Here is a 26,543-nt window from a genome sequence, read left to right as displayed (position 1 = left end):
GACAGAAGCCAACAACTGCCTTCTGCATGAATGGGCTAAGCTATATGTGCAAAAGCTGCAAACTGTCAGAAACAGAAGTAGGCAGCCTGAATGTTTAAAGTATACCTCAGTATAGAATTGTGACAATCAAATAGTTTTTTGAGTAATAAATGCAATGAGGGTTTCCTGTGTAGCTACAGATCCTGCTCATTCTTGATAGGAAAATCCTGAGAAACTGCAATTCTACAGCCACTTACATTTTAAGCCCCCAAAAACTCAATAAGACATTTCAAAATTGGATTGCACTATTAAACAAGCTGTGCATTTAGGCTATGCAACACTTCAGACACTAAGACAAAAATATACCTCAGAACACATAGTACCTGTCTGCAACTCTTAAAACAGCTGTATCTTTTCTTATCACATGGATGCCCTCTGCAGAGACAACAATCCCAGAAAAGTCTTTAATGAGTTGCAGAGGGGTGGTATGTGCATGCCCTCTAAAGCACCCTTTTGCCTTTGGACCTTACTCTCCATATGTGTGCATTACCTAATAGAACTATTTGTGATTGCAGTTACAAAACCAATAGAATAGCTATTTTAAATTAAAAATTAGCACAACTTTTACCTTACTTATTGTGAGGGTCCTTAGGTTTTATGTAATAAAACAAACATGTTCTATTTTTCATTTCATAGAGGAGGAAAATAGTACCACAGTGGATAGAACAATGTTTGGAATTAATATGAATTCTGTCCAGAATCCTAATAGTAGCAAATGTACTGTATATATTTTGCTTCCAGTAGATGCTAGGCCAACATCTGCTAGCCAGAATGAACTTTAAATAGTATTTCCCTTCCCCAGAAATACACCCATGATGGGATAGACAGGGATTGTACTTGTTTAAGAATATTAAGAGGTGGATTCCTTTTTTAATATTTAAAAAGGCTAGGACACTCAGAAGCACACCATGTTCATCAAAGAGGGCAGTCTGGAAACATATTCCTTCCAATTGTCCTGTTCAGAAATTTGTTGGACCATGAATCTGTTCCTATCAGGAAACTGCAGAATGAAGCTGACTTACCCTGGATTGCCAGTCCCTAAACTAAACCTCTGTGTTCTTGCTATATTTCATATTCTCTGCCGTTTCAACTCAATACTCTGCTTCTGTTTCTCACCCGTTAGAAGCACAGAGCACAATGGAATTACATTTTCACAAACTACAGTGCTGATGCCAGTATTTGCTATGCTTACCTTTAAAATATCCATAAAATATATTATCACAATATTATTCCCATACAGAGAGGTGGAAGTAAGGCTAAAAGGTTCTTGCACAAAACTAGACAGTGAATTCTTGGCAGACAAATTGTCTTAAACATGCGTGCACATACACACACATACAAACACACAGACCATGACTTCTCATTATGAAATTAATTTTACAAATAAAAACTACACTATGAAAAAAATGATTTGCCCTAGACCAAATCCCACTTTGGGATTGATTTTAATGCAAAGTAGGATATAAAAAAAAAAATCCCTTCTCACTTCTATGGGTGATATGCATCTTCTTCAACCTCAGATCCTCTACCAGAGGCCTGGGAGTTTGAGGGTTCTGTGCAGTATCTTAGCTGTTCCTAGCACTGCACTCTGCTGGACAGAGAGCTCTGATGCTGTTCCTGGGATGTGTTGGAGCCACTCTCCCAGCTGAGGGGTCACAGCCCTGAGTGCTCCCACCACCACCGGGACTACTTTGGCCTTCACTTTCCACATCTTCTCTAGTTCCTCCTTCAGGCCCTGGTACTTCTCCAGCTTCTCATACTCCTTCTTCCTGATGTTGCTGTCACTTGTCACTGCTACATCTATCACCACCGCTGTCTTCTGGTACTTGACTACTACCACGATGTCTGGTTGATTGGCCAATACCTGCCTGTCTGTCTGGATCTGTCATTCTCCACAACCTTCTGTGGAATCTCCCGTTGGGACTTGGGAGGGTCTAGCCCATACATTGTGCAGATGTTCCTGTACACAATGCCAGCTACTTGGTTGTGCTGTTCAGTGTATTCTGTTCCTGCCTGCATCTTACACCCTGCCACTATGGGCTGGACTGTCTCTGAGGCCTCTCTGCACCTTGGGTCCTGTATATATCTTCAATGAACCCATGGCAGAAACAAATTTAAGCACATTCCCATCTACCACACAAGTTTGTAAAAATGTTCACTCTCAAGCATACTGAGGGGAAACTAGTAACCTGAAAGTCAGGGAAAGTCAGGTGACTTAGAATAAGGGAAGAAGAAACACAGTGTTCAGGGTGGCCTTATTATTGATCTCTCTGAATCCAGGATGAAAAAGAAAGTCATATTTTTTTTAACCTGAGCTTTAGTGAAAAAATATTTATAACTACAAATCACTTCACCAAAAATACATTTTATATGGGTCTAGCATGAGAAATTGGTGGGTGTGGTCAGAGAGAAGGATTCCACTAAAATGTCTAGTGGTGCTTTGAGAAAAGCATGGCAGGTTAATCAAACAGTTTGAAAATCAAATAGGTTTGCAATCTTACACACATTACCATTAGAATAAGGACTGATTTATGCACGGTTCAGGACATGCAATGAATCACTATCCCAGCCAGAATTTCATAAGGCTCAGTGTCATGAGTAAGGATGGCGAGCAGGGGGCTCCCATCCAGACTGTTAAGCGCATGCGTAGCACTGAGGAATTGGGCAGCCATTCAAAGAGACACAGATCGGGACCGCCTTAACCTTTGGGGTTTATATGTCTGGGTTTTTCCCATGCTTCTTCAGTTTGTTAGGATACCTGTTATGTACAAGCAATAAATCATTAGAGACCAGTTCCTTGTCTCAGCGTGGTTCCTGGCTGTTAGGACACTCAGCATCTAAATTATATTTCTGAACTATTATGTGTCCCTTTCTTAAGAATCATTATGCACTAGTGATTTATCAGAGGGAAGTATCTTGGTTATACTAATGCAAAAGAGCAAAGGTCAAGTGCTTATTATGAGAATTTTTAAACAATGCTGTCTACTCAAAGAACTTCCATCAAATTCACTTGAGCTTAATTCCATATAAGACTGCAGCCGGAGTGTAATGCCAGCCACGGTGCGTGAAATTCTGCATGATTTAAGAGTTTTTCATGCAACACTCTGGATAAACCTTAGTCCTGTCCTTAGTCTTCCTGAATTCACCAGGTTTTATTTCCAAATACATTTCCATAGGACCAGGCTTTCAATCAATAGTCTAAAAGTAAATAGCAAGGAATTCTACTAGCAGAGGTTTAGGTCAGCTTTGTAATCTGGAACATACATAATGGATATGGAGGAACAATTGCCCCAGGGTAAAAGGTGACTAGTAGTTGTGCTGCATCACCTGGAAACCTTAGATGGCAAGATGAGGCTTCCCACTTCCCCTTGTTTCTTATTAGGAGGCAAACAGGTGAGCAAAACCTGTTAAGTCTGATTGATATAAAATTGGCATTGCATTCTGTTTGATACACAATATTGGCCAATTCATTTCCTTAGCTCATTCAGCAATAAAAGACTATATTGCACAAGTATAAAAGGAGGAATTTAGATTGCTAAGAAAACTACTTGGCCATGTTCAGGAGTGTCCACAGGGGAGTGAAAAGGTCAGCTGTGACTGCATGATTGAAGCTCTACTCCTTTTTCACAACGCATCACATGTGCACCACTTGTAAAGAAGGGCAGGGCTTCAGTCTCAGGATCTCATTTGCCATCCTGACTTCTTTGACAGTTCCCTGAGGATATCCTGGATTTGTCTATGAAGTCACCAGGACACATTACAGTTTTTTTAGTGTTTTTCAAATCAGCTAAAAAGTCAGATATAACCTTTTTTAAGCCTTCTTTAAAACAAAAAGAAGAAGAAGAAGTTGTTCTAGAAGACAAGACAGCACATGCACTACTGGTTTCAGTAACATTCTTTCAACAATAAATGCCAAACAACAAAATGAATGGCATTCAAAGATAGAAACCAAGGAGATATCTAGCAAATGAAATCTACAGGCTTTTTAAAAAAAAAAAATACTATAAAGCTGCCTAGGAATTCAATAATTCACTTATTTGTAAAATAGCCAGATTTCTTTTTGTAAAAAAACAAAACAAAACCCATTGCTCTTATTGACAGACAGTTCAATGCCTCTTCTTCTTTTTCCCCTTTCTTTGGACATTAACATAGCAATGCTTTTCAAGGCTTTTTCCAGGAATGTGTCAGTTCTCTGCTTCATTGCATCAGAATATTGTTCACAAGCTGGCACTCTTATTACCATCAAAAGGTTTCACATCTGCTTGTTCTGCAAGTCCAAAAAGAGTAGTCATTTTGCTAGAGGGAATTCATTTTTTAAAAAAAGACTCAAAAGAAATGAAAACTTTAAATGGAAAAAATCCTGTAGGATGTGCCCACCTCCCAGTCATTAATGGCAAAGTTGCTAGTGGGAGGTGGACAGTAGCTGTGGCTTGGAAAGCTGCATAAGGCCCTCCCCAGAAATTGGTCTTTGTGGAGGGAGGAAGATAGTGAAGATCAGTTAAAATGATGAAAGAAACTCGCAGTCCCTTTTTGATTACATATATGTGTTTTGTTTTGTTTTTTACTCTTCTGTATCTGGAAAAAAAGAGAGAGAGAAAGAGAGAAAGAAAGTTGTCAATGTTCCTCCCTACTATCCAAGAAGTGTAAAAAATTGGAAGGACAACAAATAATATTCTCTTTAAATATCACACTGTCCTACTGATAAAAGCAAATTCCTTCCCAGAGTGCCTTATTCAGCCAAAGAAGGAGCTATAAGCAAACTTAGGGAAACCCCATGATTTCCAGAAATACTTATAAAACCTTGGAAAAGAAAGCCTTCCCAATATGAAAATGCAGATTAAGCATACCCACAGAATACTAACAGTCTTTGGATGCAGGGCAGAGCAAGGAAGAAGGGAATGGAACAGCCTAGATGATATCATAACTAATAGTCAGCAGGAACCCAAATAAAAAAATCAGGTTGCCAGTTCCTGTTGTTCTTTTGCTTTCTGGAATATGTTATATTTGCCATTTTTGTTCCTGTTGTTAAAATAAAAACAATAATCTAAATGGAACTAAGACGTTGCACTAATTTGAGCCATGCTTGTTTTTTGTTATATATCTAATAGCCCAAAGTGAAATTAACTTACACAGATATATAAAAATCTGACTTAGACCACGTCAGACCATCCTCATCTTGCTCAATATTATCTCCTGGATCTGAAAAAGAAGTTCTTCCTATTCCTATTTACTGAACCTAGAACTTCCTTCAGCAAAGCTGGTACTCTATGATTGAGGCACAGTGACTCCCTTAAAAATTAGACAAGCAACCTGAGACATTTCAGGTATTCCCTTGTGGAAGAAGTTCTCCATCTTTTTGTAACAGTAGGATGGACCTCGGAAGCTTCATCAGACACAAAGTTGTATAAAACAGGAACATGCCTCATGGTTATTGCATACAGAGGAATTGTCACAGCTTCTCAACTTGGTGCCCTCTGACTGTGTTGGCCAAGTTGGCCAAGTTGAGGGAAGTGGTTGTCATGCATATCTAGAGAACCCCAGCTGTGGGCAGGCTACATTCAGTAAGTGCATAGGGTAGTTTGAATTCCAACCAGCTCTGGTGCTTAGAAAAATATATGCAATTTGCTTCTCTTACTGAATAGGTTTTGCCTTGTTGTAAAAATACTTTTGCTTTTTTCTGGTATCTTGTTTTCTTCTGATATATGTATAAGCCAGAGCATTAAAATTAAATAAAAACAATTTGTAATATTTTAAACAGCTAGTCTTTAGCTCCAGATCCTTTAGTCTTCTGCACAAAAATTTTAAATGAGAAATTTAGTCTTTAGCATCAAATTCTTAAATGAGAAGTTTAGTCCTGAATGGATGGGGATTTCACTCACCATTATAGATCTAAAAAATGTGTTCCCTGTTAATATGAAAATGAATCTGGGGAGGAGGAACATTTTGATCAAGTGAAATGTTAATTGAAGAAAATCAACACCCCATCTCAGTCCCAAAGCATATAGTCTAGCTTACTGATAATGACTATTAAAATTTCCAGCAAGGCAGGCATACTTAATAGAGTTAGGCAAATCCAAAGTGTTTAAAAACTGCCATGTATTATATTACATAACCATGCATTCAATTTACCATTTAGACATTTAGACAGGGGACCAAGTGTTAAACTACATAATCACGCATTCAGTTTACTGTTTAGACATATATTTCCAACCTTCAGTTCACAAAAGGGCCCTATAGTGGGTTCCACTAATTAAAGATTCACATTTATTTTTAGATATCTTGGGTGATTTCAGTTATCCTATGTTCATTAGAGTTGTGCAGCACTTTGGATTCAATTCCAGATGGATGCTTTGGAGTGCACAGGAGAGTTTGCAACTCCTTGAAGTAGTTCTATCTTTTCCTGGGATCACGTAGCTGCTTTCAAGAGTTGCAGACAGGAGCTACATCTGTGCCCCAAGGTATGAAGTATGATTTTGAAACAGAATGAAGTACACAGCAAGCGCTAATATTTATTCACTCCAGAGTAAGCTTCATTAAGTTCAGCAGGGCGTACTCTCCATAAAGCAGTTGCAGGAAATGCAACAGAATGTTAGGGCTTGAAATAATACCATGAATCCAGCTTAAATGGATAAAGAGCTATTTTCCCCATTAAGAATCCCCTACTTCTGCCATGCCTACCTGGGAGTTGCAGTCCTCCTCCACTGCAACTGGAGTTAAGAAGATATTATTCTTTCAAATGGGAATCACCTTGGTGTGTAATAGGTGTAAGAAATACAAGTGCTGCTTCTCCATGGCCGAAGTTTACCCATTCCTTGTAATTTGGTTCTGCCTGTAGAGTTTGTTAAACTTGGAAGAGGCATTTTGAGTTACTTGCATCATTACTAGGTGGTACGGTAAGACAGATAATGAGGCCATTTTTCTGTGGCAATCATGTGACTCTCATGCTAATCTAGTTCATGCAAAGAGCTTTTATTTTAGAGCCAAAAGAGATACAAAGGAAATTCCTTTGCATCCATCACAGAAATCTAGCTTCCTTTCACAACCCTCAGCAGCCAAGTAAAATTATTGCAAACCATTAACTTTTGTGTATTTATGTATTAACTCTTGATACAGTGTTATGTTTTCCACCAAGTTTTAATGAAGCCCAAAAGTCCATAGAGGACTTTGTTAGACCAATTTAAAGATTACAAAATAACTGCAAGATGTTCAGGAACTCTTCACCTGAAAACATTAAAGTTTGCACCTAATGTAAACTTTCAGTTGGTCTAACAGTTATTGCCTCTGTAGAATTTTTTTTCCCTCAAGGTCAAGAAATTAATTTGAAATGATACTTTCTTTTTAGAATGAGAAGGATATTCGTTGTCTCTGCTGAAACTCAGCACACCAGAATAAAAATTTTCAACCATTTTTTGTGATGACACTTCAGTGACAGGTCAGTTGTTCAATAATCCCTCCAGGTCCAGAGAGATCTTCTTGGGGAGAAGTTAAATCACCAATAACTTCAAGTCTGTCCGCATCATTATCTTCCTTAAAGAGGCATTCACCATGCTCTCAACCCACCCCAACATCCCAGTCCAGCTGGCTTTTAAGAGATATGAAGGGCAGGCATGAAGAGGGCAGGTGGTCAGGTGAATAGAACCCTATCTCCTTGGGCCTTAATGGCTAAAACTACTCCCACAATAAGTAATTAGAAGGCACAATTGACCACCTTCCCCATTTCAAGTTCAGTTTCAGTTTTGGTCCTCAGATTGATTAATTTAATTGGGCAGAAGAAAATCTGTACCATATGTACAGATGTACAAATACAAGCCTCTCCCTAAACATAGCCCACTAAAATAAGCATTTCTCCAAGAAAACATCAGCTGCCTATCCTGTTATTTGGAATAGTGTTAGCTTAAGAGAAAACACAGCAACTAAAAAAGTATTCATTATGGTGTCTCTCAATGGACTCTTGAATGGAGGCTGAGCATCAAGCCTAGGGCAGGGGTGTTCACAGGGTGGAGGTCAAAAAAGTCAAGATAGTGGCTTCAGTGGTATGAATGCAGCTACTATCTTGATTTTTTTTTTTTGACATCCCAAAGCAGACACCCCTGCTTCAAGGAGTAATAAATAGCACATATGACATAATTCTATGTTATTCAGTGTATGGCTTTGGATAAATCATCCTCATTTACCCAGTATTGTTTCCAGCATTAGTGCAAAAACAACAGTATTCTCCTATAGATTGTCTCTAAAACCTTCAGAGATCAACATGAAGGTTTAATTTCATGCTAAAGATTGATAAAAAGAGCTTCCACTGGCAGAGCTAAAGGGAGTAGGAAAAAGTTTGGATAGGTGAACATAGAATCTTTTTTTTTTTTGCACCAGTCATTCCTTCCCTTTGTGGTTCTTGCCCTGCATCATCAGTGCACCCTAATGGACTTATTATTTCTAATAACAAGGATGTACAATAATCTCTTCATAAAACTTTAGAAATATTTTGCTCTTTTGCTTTAGAATTAATTCATTTAATTCTAAAAACCAAATGGAAGCTATACAATTATTAATGTTGTTGCTTTTCTTCTTATTAGCTAATTTAGAAGCCAGAACCCCTTATTAGGGTAGAGTACTCTAATCCAAACCACAATATACTTCTATTAATGTAGAATGCTATGATACCATCCTAATAGTGTTGTAAACAGCACCTTCAAAACACCCTTGGAAAAGAATTTGAGTGTGCAAATCACACTGATTCTTTTACAAATTTGGAACCAATGAGGATCCAAAAGCAACGAGTGCCCTTTTAAGGTGATTATGGAAAGAAGAAAGAAGGAGGGAGGGAGGGAGGGAGAGAGAGAGAGAGAATAGTGAAACTAAAAATTTCAAGTAATACTATACAAATAAAATCTATAATGTATAGTGTGGCCACTAGGTGGAAGCATTTTCTATGATAAATATATATTCCAGCTTTTTTTCAGCTTTATCTCAAAGTATGGATGCATATGAAGAACATAGTTTGCTAACTGTTCATCAGTAAATAAATACTTCTGACTTATGGACAACTGTACTTTTAGTCCAGCAATGTGCCAGTAACATTTATGAATTTATGTGTATCACTGGAAATAGGGCCTCTACCGCCTCACCTCCTTTCTTTTCTAACTGTTCCTACTTGTTTAATTATCTTTTCTTTTCTTTTTTTGCAAGCATGAGCACATTCATTTTCACTTATGGCTATTTTCCAGAATCATATTAGACTCATGCAATCAAAAGGGAATAGAAAATATCCCATTAAAAACTGTGGTGCTAATCCCAAGAAGGGGAGAGGGGAGCTTGTTCTAGTTCTCTCCCATATCCTCTCTGTATTTTCTTGAAAGTTAAGGCACAGTACATACAGTGTAGGAGCATTAAACTAAAAGTTGTATAGATGACTGGATCAGTCTTTACCTGGTCCATGTCTGGGCCTCACATCTTTTCTCATTAGGGATTACTGAGCATCTCACTGGGGGTGGGGGAGTGCTTAGAACTTTCCAAATGGCTTTAATAATCACGTGGGAACTTAAGATCTTAAAAACAATCCAGTGTAGGAGAAAGGGAAACCAATTGCCCTTTGCCCAAAGGGCTTGGAGTGTGAATTTATTCAGCATATTTCAGGCGTTGATTTGGGGTTGCCTTCTTTTAAAAGCACAAGCTGCTCTTACACAATTACATAGCAGGCTGGTTGTTTGAAATAGCTATACTTACTAAACCCAGCAAATACAGATAGGCAGAATGACATTTGTTCTCGTTTGTTATAAGAACCTAGCAGAATTTGCAAATTTTTCATTATCTGGACAGAAATAATTTTTAAATTAATCTTTAAAAGATTAATTTTTAAATTAATATTTTAAAATATCTCTGAATGTAAGAGAAAGCAAATCTGGGTGATTTGTCTTCCCCATCTGTTACAAATTTATTCTGCCCTATTTTCTTAGAATTAAAAAAACCATAGAAATGTCAGTTTAAATTGTAACGTTCTAAATCCGTGTTTCTCAGTCTCAGAGCCTTTAAGATATGGACCTTGGGAATTGCTGGCTGGGGAATTCTGGGAATTGAAGTCCACACAAATTAAAGGCTCTGAGATTGAGAAACACTGTTCTAAATTGTGTATATTTGCAAAAGTATCCTCCCCCAAATATCTTTTTCATATATACCTTCCCTTCAAATAAACATTTTTGTAAACATTTTCAAGCAAAATTTGCGGTAGTTGTAATCTAAAGGTTCTAGCATGTGTATTATTCTAGGAAGTGTGAATTAAATCAATCTGCTTAAAATTCTCAAACTTCCCCAGCAAGTTCATATGTTCGCTTCTTGATGACTTCTGCACATACGGCCATTATTCATCAATGCTATCTAAACAGATTGGATGAGTAACATTCACCCTACGGGTGTTTGTTTAGCTATTCAATCTGAATTCTTACAGCATGAGCTTGGTGTCCTGTTATTGATAAGACTTCCTGCAGGCTAAACACTCCAAAAGACAATCAGGAGCAAATCACATTGAATGATGACCAGTAAACAGAACCAAAACAAAAAGAATGTGGGTGGCTGGATGGGCATTGCATTTCTGATTCAGACAGAATCAGAAGCTTCTGATTTATATCCTGTTCCTATAGATGATTAACAGGGTTGCTCTAAAAAGCAGGGAAGATACGGTAAGTACATGTTAATTATTTTATTTCACTTTATCTTTTGTCTTTCCAACTATAGCACCCAAGAATGAATAATAATTTTCCTAAAGACATCAAAACAATTATTTTATTTCATTGATGAGAATATGAACACTTTTCTCACCTGAGCTCTCATACAAGATGGTGTTGGTTTTTACACCCATCCCAGTATAACTGATAGTACAAGGAGAAACTGAATAGCTTAGATTTATTTTACAGAGCCATTACACATTTCATAATTAGATGCACCTACTATAAAAAATTAAATAAAGCAGAACACAAACAAAATGCTGCCTTATTAATGAAGTTTGAACTCACCACATACACACATGCATGCCATATTGATCATGCTATACTACCTAGTGCTAAAGGCAACAAGCTCTAATGCTTCTCTTGACAAACTACAGAATGAATTTTTACCTCCACACCTAAGACTACCATATCTGGACTGCAAAAATCCAGATGAGAACCTAAATAGAGGCAATGTTCTAACTTTTTCATGCTGTCTAGGCATTGTTGCAAGCCTATGCTTGCCCAGATATGAGAGATTTTATATTCAAAGAGTCTTGTGAATATCTGTGTGCCATGCAAAAAGTAAGGCCAATGCCTACTGCAATAGTGATCTGCAATAGTGATCATTTTATTCTTAACTATATTATAGGTTCTAAAATAATCTCGTAGGCACACAGTAACACTTTGGGCCAGGGAGGACAATCCTCAGATCTAGTTCCAGCACCTGGCATTTTGGGGCAATAGCAGTAGTGCCAGTCCCATAGCAAGGCATTTAATGTAGGTATTTGCATTGGGTTCTATTCCCTTTCTGGAACCTAGGATTACAAACCAGCAACAGGGTTGCAGATAATTTGTTTTAGATTACCCATAATGTTTTGAATTACTATAATTAGTTGAATTATTACTGGAGTTGTTTTCTTGGCGTCAAGAATGAACATTGTGCTGGAGAAGTGATTGTTCATAAGAATATTTCAGTATCAAGAAAAATCAGACTACTTAAAGCAATGCTTTAATGGGAATGTACAGCTGTAAAATATGGACATGGGATATAGTAAGAGGCAGAAAATAAATGCGTCTGAATTATGGATTTGGAACTGTTACCAAGACTGCAAAAAGCACCAGTCAAATTGATCCTGCACTACATAAAGGTGGATGACTCCCTTGAGGTAAAGACCAATAGAGCAGAAATTCATATATTTTGGGCATGTAATATAAATCCACTTAGAAAAATTATTACAGTTGGCAAGGTTGAGGGAAGGGACAAAAGGGGAATACAACAAAGTAGGTGGACAGAATCAAAGAGGCTACTAGAATATTTCTGAAAGAACTACACAGTGTTATCAAAGATGGGTCAAGATGATGAGCATTTCTCTTTGCCATCATGACTGACTTCACGGCATCTAGCTAACTAAAAGTGATTAATCTTACAGCCTTCAACTGCCGATGACAACACTCCTACCACCTCCTGTATTATCTGAGAAATTATTTCTAATGAACTAGACATCAAAGGAACATTTCTCAAATTATTTAAAAGACACAAATACTATCATTCTTAGCTTAATCTCTAGTCATCTCATTGGCTGTCAATTCCACAGCAGCAAAAAAAATACGTATTTGTTTAGTATAATGAGGCACCCAAAAAAGGAAGTTTGTGTAAAATTAATGCCCATTTATGTTTCTATTAATATTTAATAATATAATAATTATTGTACATGAAGGAATTCCAATACCTTATAAGTAACCATAAAATGAATAACAATTAACCTGAACTTTGCATAGGTTACAAATTTCTTAATTCCTTCCCCCTTCATGCCCAAAGGTATGCAAATGCTGCAAACATTTGAAGCATAGAATGCATTGGCACAGCAGTAGGATGGACTTACCTCCAACAGTACTATGTGAACATTTCAAATTTTTGTTCTAGTTGCTCTAAAATAGTTTCTACCAATTATGAATTAAAGGCTAAACTAAGCATGGCTTCATTAAAGCAATTAACAATTTTGTGAATATTATGTCTGGAAAATAACATGATAGAAAATAACTGGTATCAAGAGCCTGCTGAAGAGATGTTAATCCTTGCCTGTATGGCTCTAATCTGCATCAGGTATCTGCTGGCTGTCACCATTAGGAGAAATGTCTCCACTGGCTCCATCAGCAACTTCCTCCTGATGAAACAGCAGGGCAGATGGGGTGATTTGGATTGGGACTACAGAAAGGGCAAAACCATCTTCGCCTAGTAGGATTCTGAAACAGATCCTCTCTTCCTCCACTCCCCATAGCTATTCACATAGAAATTATGAATGATGCCATGACTTGTGTCACCCTTTAAGGCACCCCTACAATAATTAGGGTGTAGACCCTTGTCCTGAACTGGTGAATATATTTGGATATATGCTTATGTGAATTTTCCTGTCATGACAACTGGAGTCAATGGTATCTAGTAAGAGAACTGACAAACAAATAGTATTTGAAATCAAAAGTGTGGAACTTAATATATGATAATAAGATGCAAGGAAATGTTAGCTGTTTTTAAATTAAAATAATAGATTTATTAATTTATAAAGGATCCAATATGAAATATGGTGATGTGATGACCACAGTAAAAGCTACCTAGAAATACAAATATTAGATGTGCAAAGGATAACATTTTTTAAAGAGCAAATGGGTGTGTGTGTGTGTGTGTGTGTGTGTAGGAGAAAATTAAAGAATCAGCAGGAGTTACACAGTTTCTCTTAAAAATATCTAAATTAGATTTCTCATGTTCCATCTGGAAATTTCAAGGTAAGTGCACTCACATTTTAGAGCTGATTATGAATATTGTTTTAGTTTTATTACACTTCAACTGAATTTACTTTATGTGTCTATTTCTCTTCCAAATGCTGAACACAGAAGAAGTTCACAGGGGAAGTTTCAATGGATTGTTCATCTCCTTTTCTGGACTTCAAAGGGCTTATTATTTGGACTTTCCAATAAGCTTATGGGAGAATTAATCTTTAACCAATAATGAACAGAGAAGGTACTTCCATTTTCATATAATTTATACAGCTCTAATGAAAAAGTCTTCATATATTGATTTTCAAATTTTGGCTCTGCTATAGAAATGACCCTGTACAGTTCACTGCTGACCCAAAGCAGTTCATAAGCCAACAAGACTGCCTACTTGAGCTACATACATAGAGGAAGAAATAGAAGCAAATATTTGTTCCTTACCCTCCTTCAATTCATTCCCCTGATCCTTCTTCTCTGACTTCTTACTATCATCCTTTAATTCACCTGGAAGTTACAAATCATATGAAGGAGAATGTTAAGTGACTGTAAAATGTCTCTCACCCAACGTAAGCACCTCAAAAAAAATGCAGAGAGCAGAATAAACAAAAAATACATAATCTTTTTGTTACTGATGCTTTTCAACCATTTGGCTGTTTGGGAGATAATGGGATGGGTGGCCAATGCACTGGGGGAGGGAGAATTTCATTCAAAAAGGTTGTACTATATGTTTTTATACGTTGTGAGGCTCGTTCACTTGTAATGTTATCAGAATAAGCTATATACACATACACACACACAAACACACATAGAGTCATTCATTCTGAGGCTTAATTCACATGCTGAGGCCTGTAATTCTCAATCCCATCTGTTGACCCAAAAAATATAGTAACATTTTTTTTTCATTTTTTTCTCCTGAAGAACTAAGGTTCTTAAGTTTTAAGCCTCATCAAATTTAATAAACCTATTTTGCCCCTTAACCCCCTTCCCAAATATAAGGCCATTATCATCCATGACATGATAGTGGATGAGGCAACTGACCTGGCATGTATAACTGAGACTTGGGTGGGCCTGGAGGAGGGACAAGTTGCCTGTTAAGAGATATGTCCACCTGGGTTCTGAATTTGGCATCAGCTGTGTGACCAGGAAAGAGGGGCACGTAACTGAAGAGACTTCTAATGATTCTGCAGATAATCAGATGTGAGACTCTCTGGCTAAAAGTGGACTAAGGAGCAGTTGGATTTCTTGCTGTTATAGTGGCTTCCCTGCTGTGCAGTGACATTCCTGTCTCTATTGCTGGGTTGGCAATAGAGTCTACAAGGCTTACAGTTCTGTCACATCAATTTAATAATGTCATCTGGTGGGGCCCAGGAAGCAGTCCTTTTCTGTCTAAGTACCTGCCCTCTGGAACAAAATCTCGCCAGAGATTCATATGCCCCTCACCCGAGTTTAGTTACATGAGCCTTCACAACCTGGCTCTTCCCCCAGACTTTGGGCTAGAGCAGATGGCAGACCCCTTGTGGAATGGCTGGTCTGCTAGATATTTTCTCTGAGTGTTTCTTGCTATATTGTTCTGTATTGTTTAATATCATACACTGCCACTGGAAATGAGCAGCCAAATAAATAAGGAAGGAAGGCAGGCAGGCAGGCAGGCAAGGAAAAACCCTCTGCTCCCAACTCCTGGTGACACCAGCACATCATTCCTATAGCTCCTGGAGGCACAAAAAGAAGTATCTATCCTTCATTAAGCCCAGATTTGCTAACCATGATGTGATTAAATAAATCATAACGAGAATCTTTTTTTAAACTTTCCAACGTAGGTGACAAGTTGGGGGTTCCTGATGATACGCCATCTAAGTACTAATATGAGGTTCAACTCTGCTTAGCTTTTCAGGATCAGTTAGGTGCTACCATGACACTTTGTATATGCAATCTAAAATGTATATGTGTATTCAATCTGAAATCTCTTTGTATATGCAATATGAAATCAAACCATGGGAGACATCTGTGCAGTATGCTTTATATACATCATTTTTCAAACAGGGCACTATGTGCTCTATCCTCCCTAGGCATCAGGGTGGGGTGGGGTGGGGGAATAAGAGGAAGCAAGTGATGAAAATTGTTATCACAGCATCACAACATAAACTCTGCATGAAACATACTTGTGTGCAATGCAGAGATGAAATACAAAAGGACAGAGTTTGAAATTGTCACAAGGTATCTTTTGTCACTTTGGCACAATCATGATTAAGATCAGAACCCTATGATATCATCTAGAAGCCTATGGGATCTCAGCTGATTCTCTGTGTAGGATAGAGTTATTTTTCAGTTGTTAGCACTATGATTAAGACCAGAGCCAGCTTCAGGCTAAGGCTGAGTAGGCACTGGCCTAGGGCACCAAAGCTTAGAGGGTGCCAGTGATGCCTCTCCTTCCAAATCATTCTAAAAATGCAGATCTGCATCAGCTAGAGGTGGTGCTATGAGACCTCAGGGTGTCATATAGCTTTGAGCTGGCACAGATTAAGACCCAGTCAGGATTATTTCAGTTTCTCAGTTCAGTTAAATACTCTGGGAATTTTTAAAGCAATCACAAGTGTCAATAATAAGAATTGGTTTAAATAACAGGAAGCCCTATACGATTTATACAGAACAATTCAAAAAAAGCATTCAAATCACAGGAGCAAACTGGATCCTTTTGGCCCTGATTCTTTTATGCTACTGAAATATAGAGAGAGCAATATAATAACATATAGCTATACATACACACATAGAGAAAAAGAGATACTGGAGACAATATATCTGAAAGGATGGCTGATTTTAAGAAATACTTTGGCGCTTACAAAAATACTTTCTTTCAGTATTTTTGAGGTAACAGATCTAAGACATGTCAACAATGATTTCCATTAAAAGCCACAGTAATGCTGAGCTAGGAACCAAAGCTCTCATACGGAGTTGGTTATGTAATATTGTTAAATGGCCAACATTTATGGGTTATGTAATATTATGTGATCCCTTACTGATTGGGACAGCCCATGTTACTATGGCTCCCCAAAAATAAAATCCTAAAAGTATGGTGATTAAGAAAATATGCAATGAAATGAGTAAACATGCAGAAAATGTCTTTTTGTACCCTTTTGTACCCTCCCCATAAAAAAAGGGAAATGCTCAGCACACCCTTAGTGATAACAGTATTGCTAACATGAAAGTTCCAAACTGACCTCTCTCAGTTCTCTAAACTATTCAATTTATGCCATGTAAAAATTTAAGCTTAAGATTCAAACAGGTTTTGATGGCAACAGGGCCACAATGAAAATATGGTATCATTTTTTGGAAGCAAATAGCAAGGCTTCCATGAATATCAACTTGCAAAATTGTTGATGTTCTCTTACCAGCTATAGCTCAGCATTTGCTTCATGATTTTATTTAATGAGCTGTTAATATTTCCCTTTACCAGATGAAGATAAAAAAAACTGCAAGGACAAAAATTCTGAATATCCATATGACTTTTATAATACCCATGAGGCTAACATAGTATCTGTCATGAAAGGAAACAGAGGGTTTTGCTAAAATAGATTTTAGGCTACGGCAAGAAGACTGTTCTTGCTTGAACATTCACAAATTGAATTCCTTAATGAATAGGATCATTTGAGGGACATATAGTAGCTGTTATTCTGTACTGCTGACTGCATGGTAGAATAATGAGTGTAATGAACTCTGGAAGGAAATGATGAAACTACTCCCAAATAGCAGGAACATTCTTCCAGAACAAGATAGCAGAAACTTAACAAAGGAAAATGTTATGCATTGAAAGACACTGATGTTATATATCAAATTCCCCTTGTCTGCTACCCTCCAGAATTGTTGAGTATATTTCCTGAATTCCCAGAGAGTATGGCAGTTGTAGTTCAAAAAGTTCTGGAGGGCACCAAGTTGGGGTTCTCCATTCAAATTCTGTTCTTCTAAAATTGCTAAAATGGGTAATCCAGTCTATAAGACAGCAGGAAATGATCAATAGCAGGAATACATTTAATCACTACTGTGCTACTTTACAGTTAACACAAATATCCAACCAAATGATTCATCTACCAGTCTTAGAGCAGCTAAGCAATAAGTGAATTTGCCAGTAATTCACTTTTCCATGAAACTACAGAAGTACTTACCGTTCTGTACATGCCGTTTTGACTCTCCTCCTTTAGGTTTTGACTCTGCCCCCTTTTCCATCTCAGTTACATTTTTTCCTTGAGAAGCTCCATGTTTGCTACCACCAGTTGGGCGAGTCCCATTTATGTTGCTTTTATTGACTTCACTGCTCTTACTGTCTCCTAAGTTCCCTTCTTTATTCCCTTGTTTACTCTTCTCTGACTTGGTGGTAATATTATCCTCAGCTGTCTTTTTTCCTTCATTATCTTCTGTTTTCTTGTCATCTGTACCCTGTTGAGAATTCTCCTCTGCTTCTTTCTTTGCTTTTTCTTCTGCATCCTCAGCAAAACCAAGACAAAACAATAGGGGAGGGGAGGGGGGAGGATAAAAAACAATTAATGGACTTACCAAAATGCCAAGCTTCCTTTGTCTTTAGTTGCTGGAAACAGGTCTTGACATAAAGCTTAAAAAAGAAGTACCACTCTCACTTCTGAAATCTACTTCTTCCTTTCCTAAAACTGAGCAGAACATGCTATCTTTGCTCATCATAAATGAAGGTATGTGAACTATTAACCATTACCATGACATTTTGCATGCCACTCAACCTATTTGCAATATGCATAAGCAATTTAAACACATATGATTTAGGAAAGATATGTATCAGTTACAGTTACACATGAGAAATAAGTGAAGCTTCTACATTCAGAGACTGAATATTAGATGTTGAAGAAATAAGCCAGGGAGAGCTATTGCAGGTGTATATTTATCTGGGCAGCTAACAATAATTAAAACTGTAACAAAACCAAAAATTCAAATAAAAAGTACATACATAAATAAGTACAACAATAACATTAATACAATGCTGCCAAGGTCCTCAAAAAAAATCCTTACATCCCACCAGATAGCTGGGATCATTTAATACTCTGGCTCAATGCCTGAGGGAGTAACCACATTTTTACAGCTTTCCAGAACACCAGCAGGGTTAGGGTAATCTAAATATTGCAGGGAACGGGGTTCTATAGGGCAGGTGTTGCAACAGAGAAGTTACACCTGCTGGATCCCATTAGATGACACTGCTTCAAGAAAGGGACCCAGATCATGTCCATCCTGTCAGATCTGGTATGATAAGTTGAAGTACTTGGAGATAGGAAGTTCCACAGGTAATCTGGCTCTACACCATGTAGGGAAAACCAGCCCCTGCAATTGCACTGGGAAGACCACATGGACCCAGTATACGTCATGGAGCAAGCATGTTACAGGGGCATACGTTGGTGTGCCCCAAACTGCCCATGCCATCATACTCCCAAATAAGCACAGAAAAGACTGCAATCATATAAATCATTGATTCAATGTGGATGAAGTTGCTTATGAAAAAAAAAATGAAAAATGAAAACAAACAACAAACATTTTAATAGAGAAATATCGCAGTACGCCTCATCTTCACCAAAAAAGTAATGCCTGTTATAATGAGGCACTGATAAATTGTTAAGATACTTTAAGATACACTGTATTTGTAATTAATCTGGACAGTTAATTAAATATTGAAGCCCCAACTACCACAATTACCAAAAAAGGTAATGCGCAAAATAAAATCCTTTAACATGTATAAAGTTGTGTGTGCCAAGCAGAGTTCACAATACACAGCCTCCCTGCCATTCTAAATGCCAGACACCATCTGAGTTTAAATACACATCTTCTTTCAGGTGCTGGCTTTAACACAAATGCTGAGAAGACTCTTTCAACTTTATTCCTCATATTCAGGGGAAAAAAATATTTTGTTCTTTTAAAAGACAAAGGGAATAGATCTATGGACACAGAGCAAGAAGCTATCAAGGGTATGTACCATCCCAACAGCTCTGCTAAACAGCAGGTAGAAGCTGTGAGACAGCCAAGAAAAAGGAGAGAACTTTAGATAAATGTTTTAGCCAGGAATCTGCTTAGACCTTCATATTAGTTTGCTATGTCTGTGACAGAGAAGCCTTTCTCTGCTTATATCTCCACAAATTAGGGGATAGTGCACAATTTCCATAATCATCACATATTTTTGATTGCGTGCCTGAATGCAGCTTTACAGTTTTGAGGGAATCACTTTTCCTTGGTAAGCTTGGAGCTTGGAAAGATTTTGAGCTGAATAATAAAGAAGCAATTTGTGCTCTGACAGAATCCTATATCCTGGTGGTTGGGTGCCCTTCCTCTCACTAGGGCTAGGTTAGAGGGAGGATAACAGGTGAGGCACCTGCAAGATTAGAGGTGGCAACTGTAACTACCCAAATGCCACTCCAAGGCAGGAAGGCAGGCCCAGGTCGTATAGACCCAGAAGTCATCTGGAAGAGGTTTGTGACCCCCAGAATTTCACCTTATGGACACAGCTGTGCTGCTCCAAATGTCCACATTCAGGCTGTTGTTCAATGGACACAAGCAGAGCCAGCAAAACAAACAAACAAACAAAAAGTCCTTTCAGTGAGTCTGAGGTGTGGACTATACAAAATTCATAATGCCATTTTCAGTTTAAAAAAAATGAACTAGTGAAAGCCCCTTTAAGACAGTGTGGAAAACCCCTTTAAGACTGTGTGGCAAAAGTTTTGTGAATGTTTTACAGCTTCTGATAGATTTGCTATCCTCAAACAGTTGTCTACTAGAGAAAGCTGGTGTTAATAGAAACAAAATGAGGGGAGGGGATCAGCTATGGTCTCCCCCAGAAATCTAACCTGCCTGTTATTGTCAAAATTAAATGTGAACTTACATCATGCTTTAGGTTTATTTTTTTCCTTCTTGTGTTCTTTGGGGCATATGTTTATTCTGGTTCCTAATTTGTTTCTATTGAATAGTGACACTTCAAGCAGAAGGAGCTTGCAACAAGCCCACTAATTTTGCCCACACATGAGAAGACACTGAGTACAAAAACAACACAGAACTTTCTAATGGTGCCATGTTCAAGGGAAAAGCACTGCATTCTACATGAATAGAGTACCTTAGATGAAAGTATTTCTGGTCCCAGGCAATTATCATACCCTTGATTCTTAATCAGATGTCAAAAGACTATAATGCTTTGATGTTTGCCATTCATTGCTGATTCATAATACTATGTTGCAATTGATAGTCTTCAGCAGCTATTTATCTAGTTATGAGTGAGAGGACCCATAATGTTTCAAAGATCTAATTATATGCTTGGAGAATCAAAAACGTCAGCTGACACAGGCTTAACACTATCACTTTGACAGCACAGAAGTAGTTAGGAGCAGGCCTGGATAGGGTCTCACTATTGATTTTCTGATTTGAATTTCAATGGTAGCTGACATGCTTTTATCTCCTCTCCCTTCCTATTAGCAGTTGATTACTAGGGTCAACTCTTAAAAGTTGATGGTGATGCCAGAAAATCAAGAGTACAGTGACGGGGAGGGCTAGGGTGGAGTCTGGAGACAAAAAGTAAAACTTAGAGAAAATAACTTTTGTAGGTAAGACCCTTAACAATATGCTTACAAATTTCCTGACACCGATATGCACACTACATGACATCAGGATCCTTGAAGTCAGAGGAGTCCCTCTGACAACAGCACAGGTGTCTGCTCCATCCCTATTCCCTCTCCACAAATCTTTGCCACCAGCTGCCCTGTGGGAGGGTTGTTTTTCAATAATACTTATAGCATTTTTACTTACAGAGTCACATTCATTGTTAGCCACTTGAGGACTACACCAAAAATGGGCAACAAATTAATTGCATTAATGAATGCATAAAACATAATTCAGACTCTAACTGGATCACAGACACTGTGCAACACTGTGACAACTAAAATACAACTGACTGAAAACATATTTGCAGCATGTTAAGGAAGACCCACAAGGAAACAATCACTATATACAGTATATTAGAAATACATAGGTTTAAAGTTTCATTTTGTCTGAAAGACAATTGTGAATCTATAGTGATCAGCTTAATTCCCATGAAAAGCAGGTTCCTTGAAATTAACCAAGTTACAGTCTGTGTATCCTATACATTCAATGCACAACATTCAAAGAATTGAACCAAGCCACAGACTGTAAATCAAGTGACTTCGTAGAGAGGACTTGACTCAGGGAAATCAAATTACTCAAAAAGTGAGAAAACTATATGAAGTCATGGTTTCCTTATAGAATCCTGGCAATAAGCTACTGTATTAGTAAATATTTATCCTGACTTCCATAATACAGAGAAACATTTTTCCCCAGTACTTTTTTCCTCTATTATTGTGATGGTTGACTTGAGTACATATATATAGACAGTTTCCCCTTAGTGTTCCACTTAATGTCCTTCTCCTATATCACTGCAAGAACTAGATATGGAAAGATGTGATTTAGCATGTTCCTCATTGTTACTCCATAATGAGAAAGGAAGCCACTGAATCCTTTTCACTGTGGTCCACACAAACTTCTCACCAGGAACCTCCAAGGGTCTTCAGAAATCCTCCCTCTCCATGCATGTTCATAAGCATGCCTACATTAGCCAACATTTCACTGAACATTATTTGCCAGTACTGTTCTTGTTACCTTTGGTTGCTTGGGCTTTCCACTTCTCTCGGTTTTGTTGCACTACTTCTGTCCAGGTGGTTTTAAAACAATTGAAGTCCACAGTGAGGATGGAACAGTTGAGTGAGGCACTTCCTTCTGACCCAGTGCTCTTGACACTTGATCTTTTGACTTCTGAGGGGCTAAGGCTATTCAGACTGGGATAGCATAATATAACATTAATTATTTTTTCACCACTAAAGAAATGTTAAGTGAAGTGACCATTTCCTTCTCCCTTTCACTTTTTTGTTTTGATACATGTGAATATTCCTTGCTCATTTTTTTTCAGTCGGAGCCCCCTCCCATGTTACTATTCTTTTCACTCCTTGAGAAATACTTCTAAACTGACTCACATCCACTCTCCTCACTCTGTTCACAAATTAAAATAACTGAATGGTGAAATAATAGCTGCTCAGTGTGATGTCACTGCAATGGAACTTCTGCAGGGACGGAGAAGAGCTCAGGAGGAGGCACAGAAGTTCCCACCAATAGCAAAACAGTCTGCTCCCAACTCTATCCCATTTTTAGTGGCATGACAGCTGAGCTGGAAATCAGCTGAACTGCTGACATTGTGGGGTCATAGAGGCACAGAATTGATGCTGAGGCAGTCCAAACACTCCATGTTCTGATTTACTCAGATTTTAATTTGTAACTGAAGGCTCATTGTTGGGCAAAGAAAGAAAGTCTGGGTTGGAGATGGCATCTAGCCTTAAAGTGGTGCTTGTAGTAAAGAAATCAAGTTGCTTTCATTATGAAAAGTGGGAATGTGGATTCCTCCAACATATCTCTAGATGCTACTGTCACATGAATTAGTCCAGTGTTTCTCAACCTTGGCAGCTTTAAGATGTGTGGACTTCAACTCCCAGAATTCCTCAGCCACCATGCTGGGGAAATTTTAAAGCTGCCAAGGTTGGGAAACACTGATTTACAGTAGACATTATCCTAAATCTTATCTGGATTATGACTACAGCCACATTAAAGCCAGTTTGGTCTAGTGGTTAAGGTGCTAGGCTAGAAACCAGGAGTCTGTGAGTTCTAGTTCCACCTTAGGCATGAAAGCCAGATGGGTGATCTTGGGCCAGTCACTCTCTCTCAGCCCAACTCACCTCACAGGGTGGTGGTTGTGGGGAAAATAGGAGGAAGAAGTATGAGGTATGTTTGCCGCCTGAGTTATTTATAAAAATAATAAAGGCAGGATGAAAATTAAATAAATTATATGGAATATCTAGAGCAGATAATATGTACTTGGTCCAGAAAATTACCCCAAAGAATTCACCATAATCATTCCAAGATGTTTCTCTTCTTCCAAGTATTATTGTAACAGTCTCATGGATTGTCAATCTGGATAATTTCCTGGTCACTATATCACATATGGTTTGAACATTGTAAGATTCTTTCTTTTCCCCAGGAAAATGATTATTATTATTATTATTATTATATATATATATATATATATATATATATATATATATATATATATATTTGAGTTTCTACTGCAAATCCAGTTACTGACCTGGATCGCCTAAACCCTGTCATACCAGAGTTGGAGGCTTCCTCAATGAGAGGTGTTACAATCTTCTCTGTCATATCAGTCAGCACAGTGAAAGTGGGCTCCACAATAAAATCAATAAAGCCTGGAAAAGACAGAAAGCAGAATCAAATGTAAGAGTATCAACTACTCTGATGTCATACATTCTGATAGATAAATATACCAATACTTGCAACAACATGGTAAAAGATCTATGCATCCTGGTCACAGGCATTACTGTTCCTTACTATGATATGAGAATTCCTTAAATGATCAAAATAGAGCGTTGCAAACAATTCAACATGCAACAGATGGGAATAAGCTTGCTTTGTGTGGGTTTTTGAGAATCTGAGCCAAATTATTAATACAGCTGATTATGATCCAGCTTGAAGAATGAAATATATAGAAGTAATATAATAATGAAGCCATAATACTACTTTAATTGCATCTGTAAAGAGAAAGGGTAATACAGTAGATCCCTTGAACCTTTTAATCCTAATCACTGCATTTGACTTACAAGATAAAAAGAATTATCAGATGTATTTTTGGATGTTTTCTGTAAATCAGATCAAAAAAATTAGGCACTACAATAATGCCAAATTATAAGTTATCTTGTAGTATATGATCCCTATTTCACAACAATAAAACTGGAAATTATTATTCACTGTTTGCAGAGCAAATTGGGCATAATGTTACAGAAATATCTAGAGAAACAACAGCATTAAAATAAGTCTACTAATGCAAAATGTAATTATGATTCCACATAATCCTCTTAATTAATTTAGTTGCATGGAACACAAAACCCATTCTGCATCAGCTAGGATTCCTTACAACTTTGCTTATATCAAAAAATGAGAATAATCAACATAACAGTTGATTAACAATAAATCACTTCCCTTGGATTACTGCTCATCTGTCAAACAAAGTACTCACTGACAGACTGGTTTGGTCATTTTTTTTCCTAATTTCAAAGGATATCTGGAAGGGTAGAAATACTCACCCAGCAGATACTAATGGTTGAGTCACAGTCATGCACACTCATGTGGGAACTTTTCAGTTAGTATCATATCAATTGCATTATTATGGCAAACAAAAGTTGGTTGCTACTTAATATGTAGATTACCCGAAGAATATAATTTTACACAGATTTATCGAAGTAAATTCCCTAGCTTAGCAGAATTTATTTCTAAGCACATATGTAAAGGATTGCACTGTACATAACATAGACAATATTTTAGATTGGATTTATACACAGAGGGTAGAAGCATCCACAGGAAAGTAAATAAAGTCAAGACAGCTGCTGTAACTGTTTAATTGAACTGTAATTTTCCCCATACATCAGGGGCCAAAGAAAGAGGGACAAAAGAAGGTTTAACTAGATGTATGGCAGCTTCAAAAAAAGGCAAGAGCTATATTCCTATTACCATCACTCCATTTTCATGGAAAATTGGTAGTGGCTTTCCGAATTTAAATCATACACAATGTGTTTGTATGTATGTTAAATGTGTGTGCATGGATACACACAGCCCAATAAACATATAATGCATATGTATATAGCATTTTATCTTTCCATCTATGCCCAAACAACCTGAAATTTAGTGAAATAACTAGTGAAATTGAAATGTGTGTTACAGTCACTGTGCTCCATTTCTTTAGGAACTTTTTAAGCTTCAGACTACAATACTCTAGCTGCCCAAAGTCACTTGCATAATGAGATGCGTGGTGTATAAATTTGATAAAACAAATAAATAAATATTTTTAATAGCAGACTCAGACAAAAAGCACTGCAGTAGTGCTTTTGAATATAACATCAGCATTAGTATCGTTGGGAAAGAATGCAACTGTTGGCACTCCTGACTGGTTCTGCCTCCTGTACAACTAGGGATAAAGCTAGGTGAAGAATTATCTAAATTGCAAATACATTCCATCAGCATAATCTCATCCAGGACAGGTTATATTCCCTCTTCCAGACTTAATATTTTTAGCTCACTAGAACCTGTCTTTGTTCAATTTCCTAAGGAATTAGCTATGTCTCTTCTGTTTGTTCGTAGGACAATTCAGTCTGTGATTGAAGCCAACGGAATTACAGAAGAGTAGTAACAAAAGCATGTTGTTGTTGTTTTTGCAAAACTTCAAGTGGACCACAAACTCTGACCTATTTTTCTATAGGAGCTCATATGAGATCCTCCCTCCCTTGATGTTTGAATGTCTCTGTTAATGAGACTCAAAATGGAAGGAGCAAGCCATTCCCAGCTTTCAATCCAAAGTAGGAACAAAGAAAATTCAGCCTTTCTTAAATTGGTCCTTACCAGATGTATTGGATATCAATTTGTGGAACAACCAAAATGGCCAAAGCCAACAAGTTACCTACTGCCTGGAGAACATCAGGTTGGGGAAGGCTGACTTAAAGAAATGAAGAACAGAGACGAAGCCTTTTGTGTCACTGGCAACCATCAATTTAAAAACAGTGAAGAGCTCAAACTGGCCTATAAAACCTTTAGGTAGCCAATAATGTGGTTCTCAGAAGTGACTATCATTCAGTAAATTAGTGGCCTGTGAATTAATGCATAGAGGCTTTAGACATCTGCTGTTTGCTTAGCATGTTCTGAAAGGGTGGACTTCCTCTTTGCCAGGCAAAGGGCAAAAATTAAAAACTGTTACTTCAACGATCAGCAGAAAGAGACATTGATGACAACAAGGACAAAAGTCTCCTATCAAACAAGCCTCCTACAGCCTCAGACAGAAGGATGCGCATTTACATCTTCTAAGCCTCCTGTTGAACAATTACAATTTCTTGGCTTTGCATTCCACTGCAGTTTGGCCTGACTGAT

General features: G+C 37.7%; 2 protein-coding genes across 3 annotated transcripts in view; one reads left to right on the top strand and one right to left on the bottom strand.

The window, feature by feature from the left end:
* Positions 1-26,543, bottom strand: part of PDE1C (phosphodiesterase 1C) — a 248,497-nt gene that overhangs the window by 15,974 nt on the left and 205,980 nt on the right. Inside the window, exons 14-17 of the mRNA XM_063304072.1 lie at positions 23,698-23,818; positions 22,167-22,342; positions 17,663-17,974; positions 13,947-14,009 (exon numbers count right to left, since the gene is read on the bottom strand). Of these exons, the coding sequence (XP_063160142.1) occupies positions 13,947-14,009; positions 17,663-17,974; positions 22,167-22,342; positions 23,698-23,818 (672 nt within the window). The remainder of the gene's footprint in view (positions 1-13,946; positions 14,010-17,662; positions 17,975-22,166; positions 22,343-23,697; positions 23,819-26,543) is intronic.
* PPP1R17 (protein phosphatase 1 regulatory subunit 17) overlaps positions 1-26,543 on the top strand; it is a 103,411-nt gene that overhangs the window by 35,629 nt on the left and 41,239 nt on the right. The gene's annotated exons all lie outside the window — the stretch shown is intronic.

This window comes from Candoia aspera, chromosome 4, assembly GCF_035149785.1.
Source record: "Candoia aspera isolate rCanAsp1 chromosome 4, rCanAsp1.hap2, whole genome shotgun sequence".
NCBI lineage: Eukaryota > Metazoa > Chordata > Lepidosauria > Squamata > Boidae > Candoia > Candoia aspera.
This window is presented reverse-complemented; position numbering and strand designations above follow the sequence as displayed.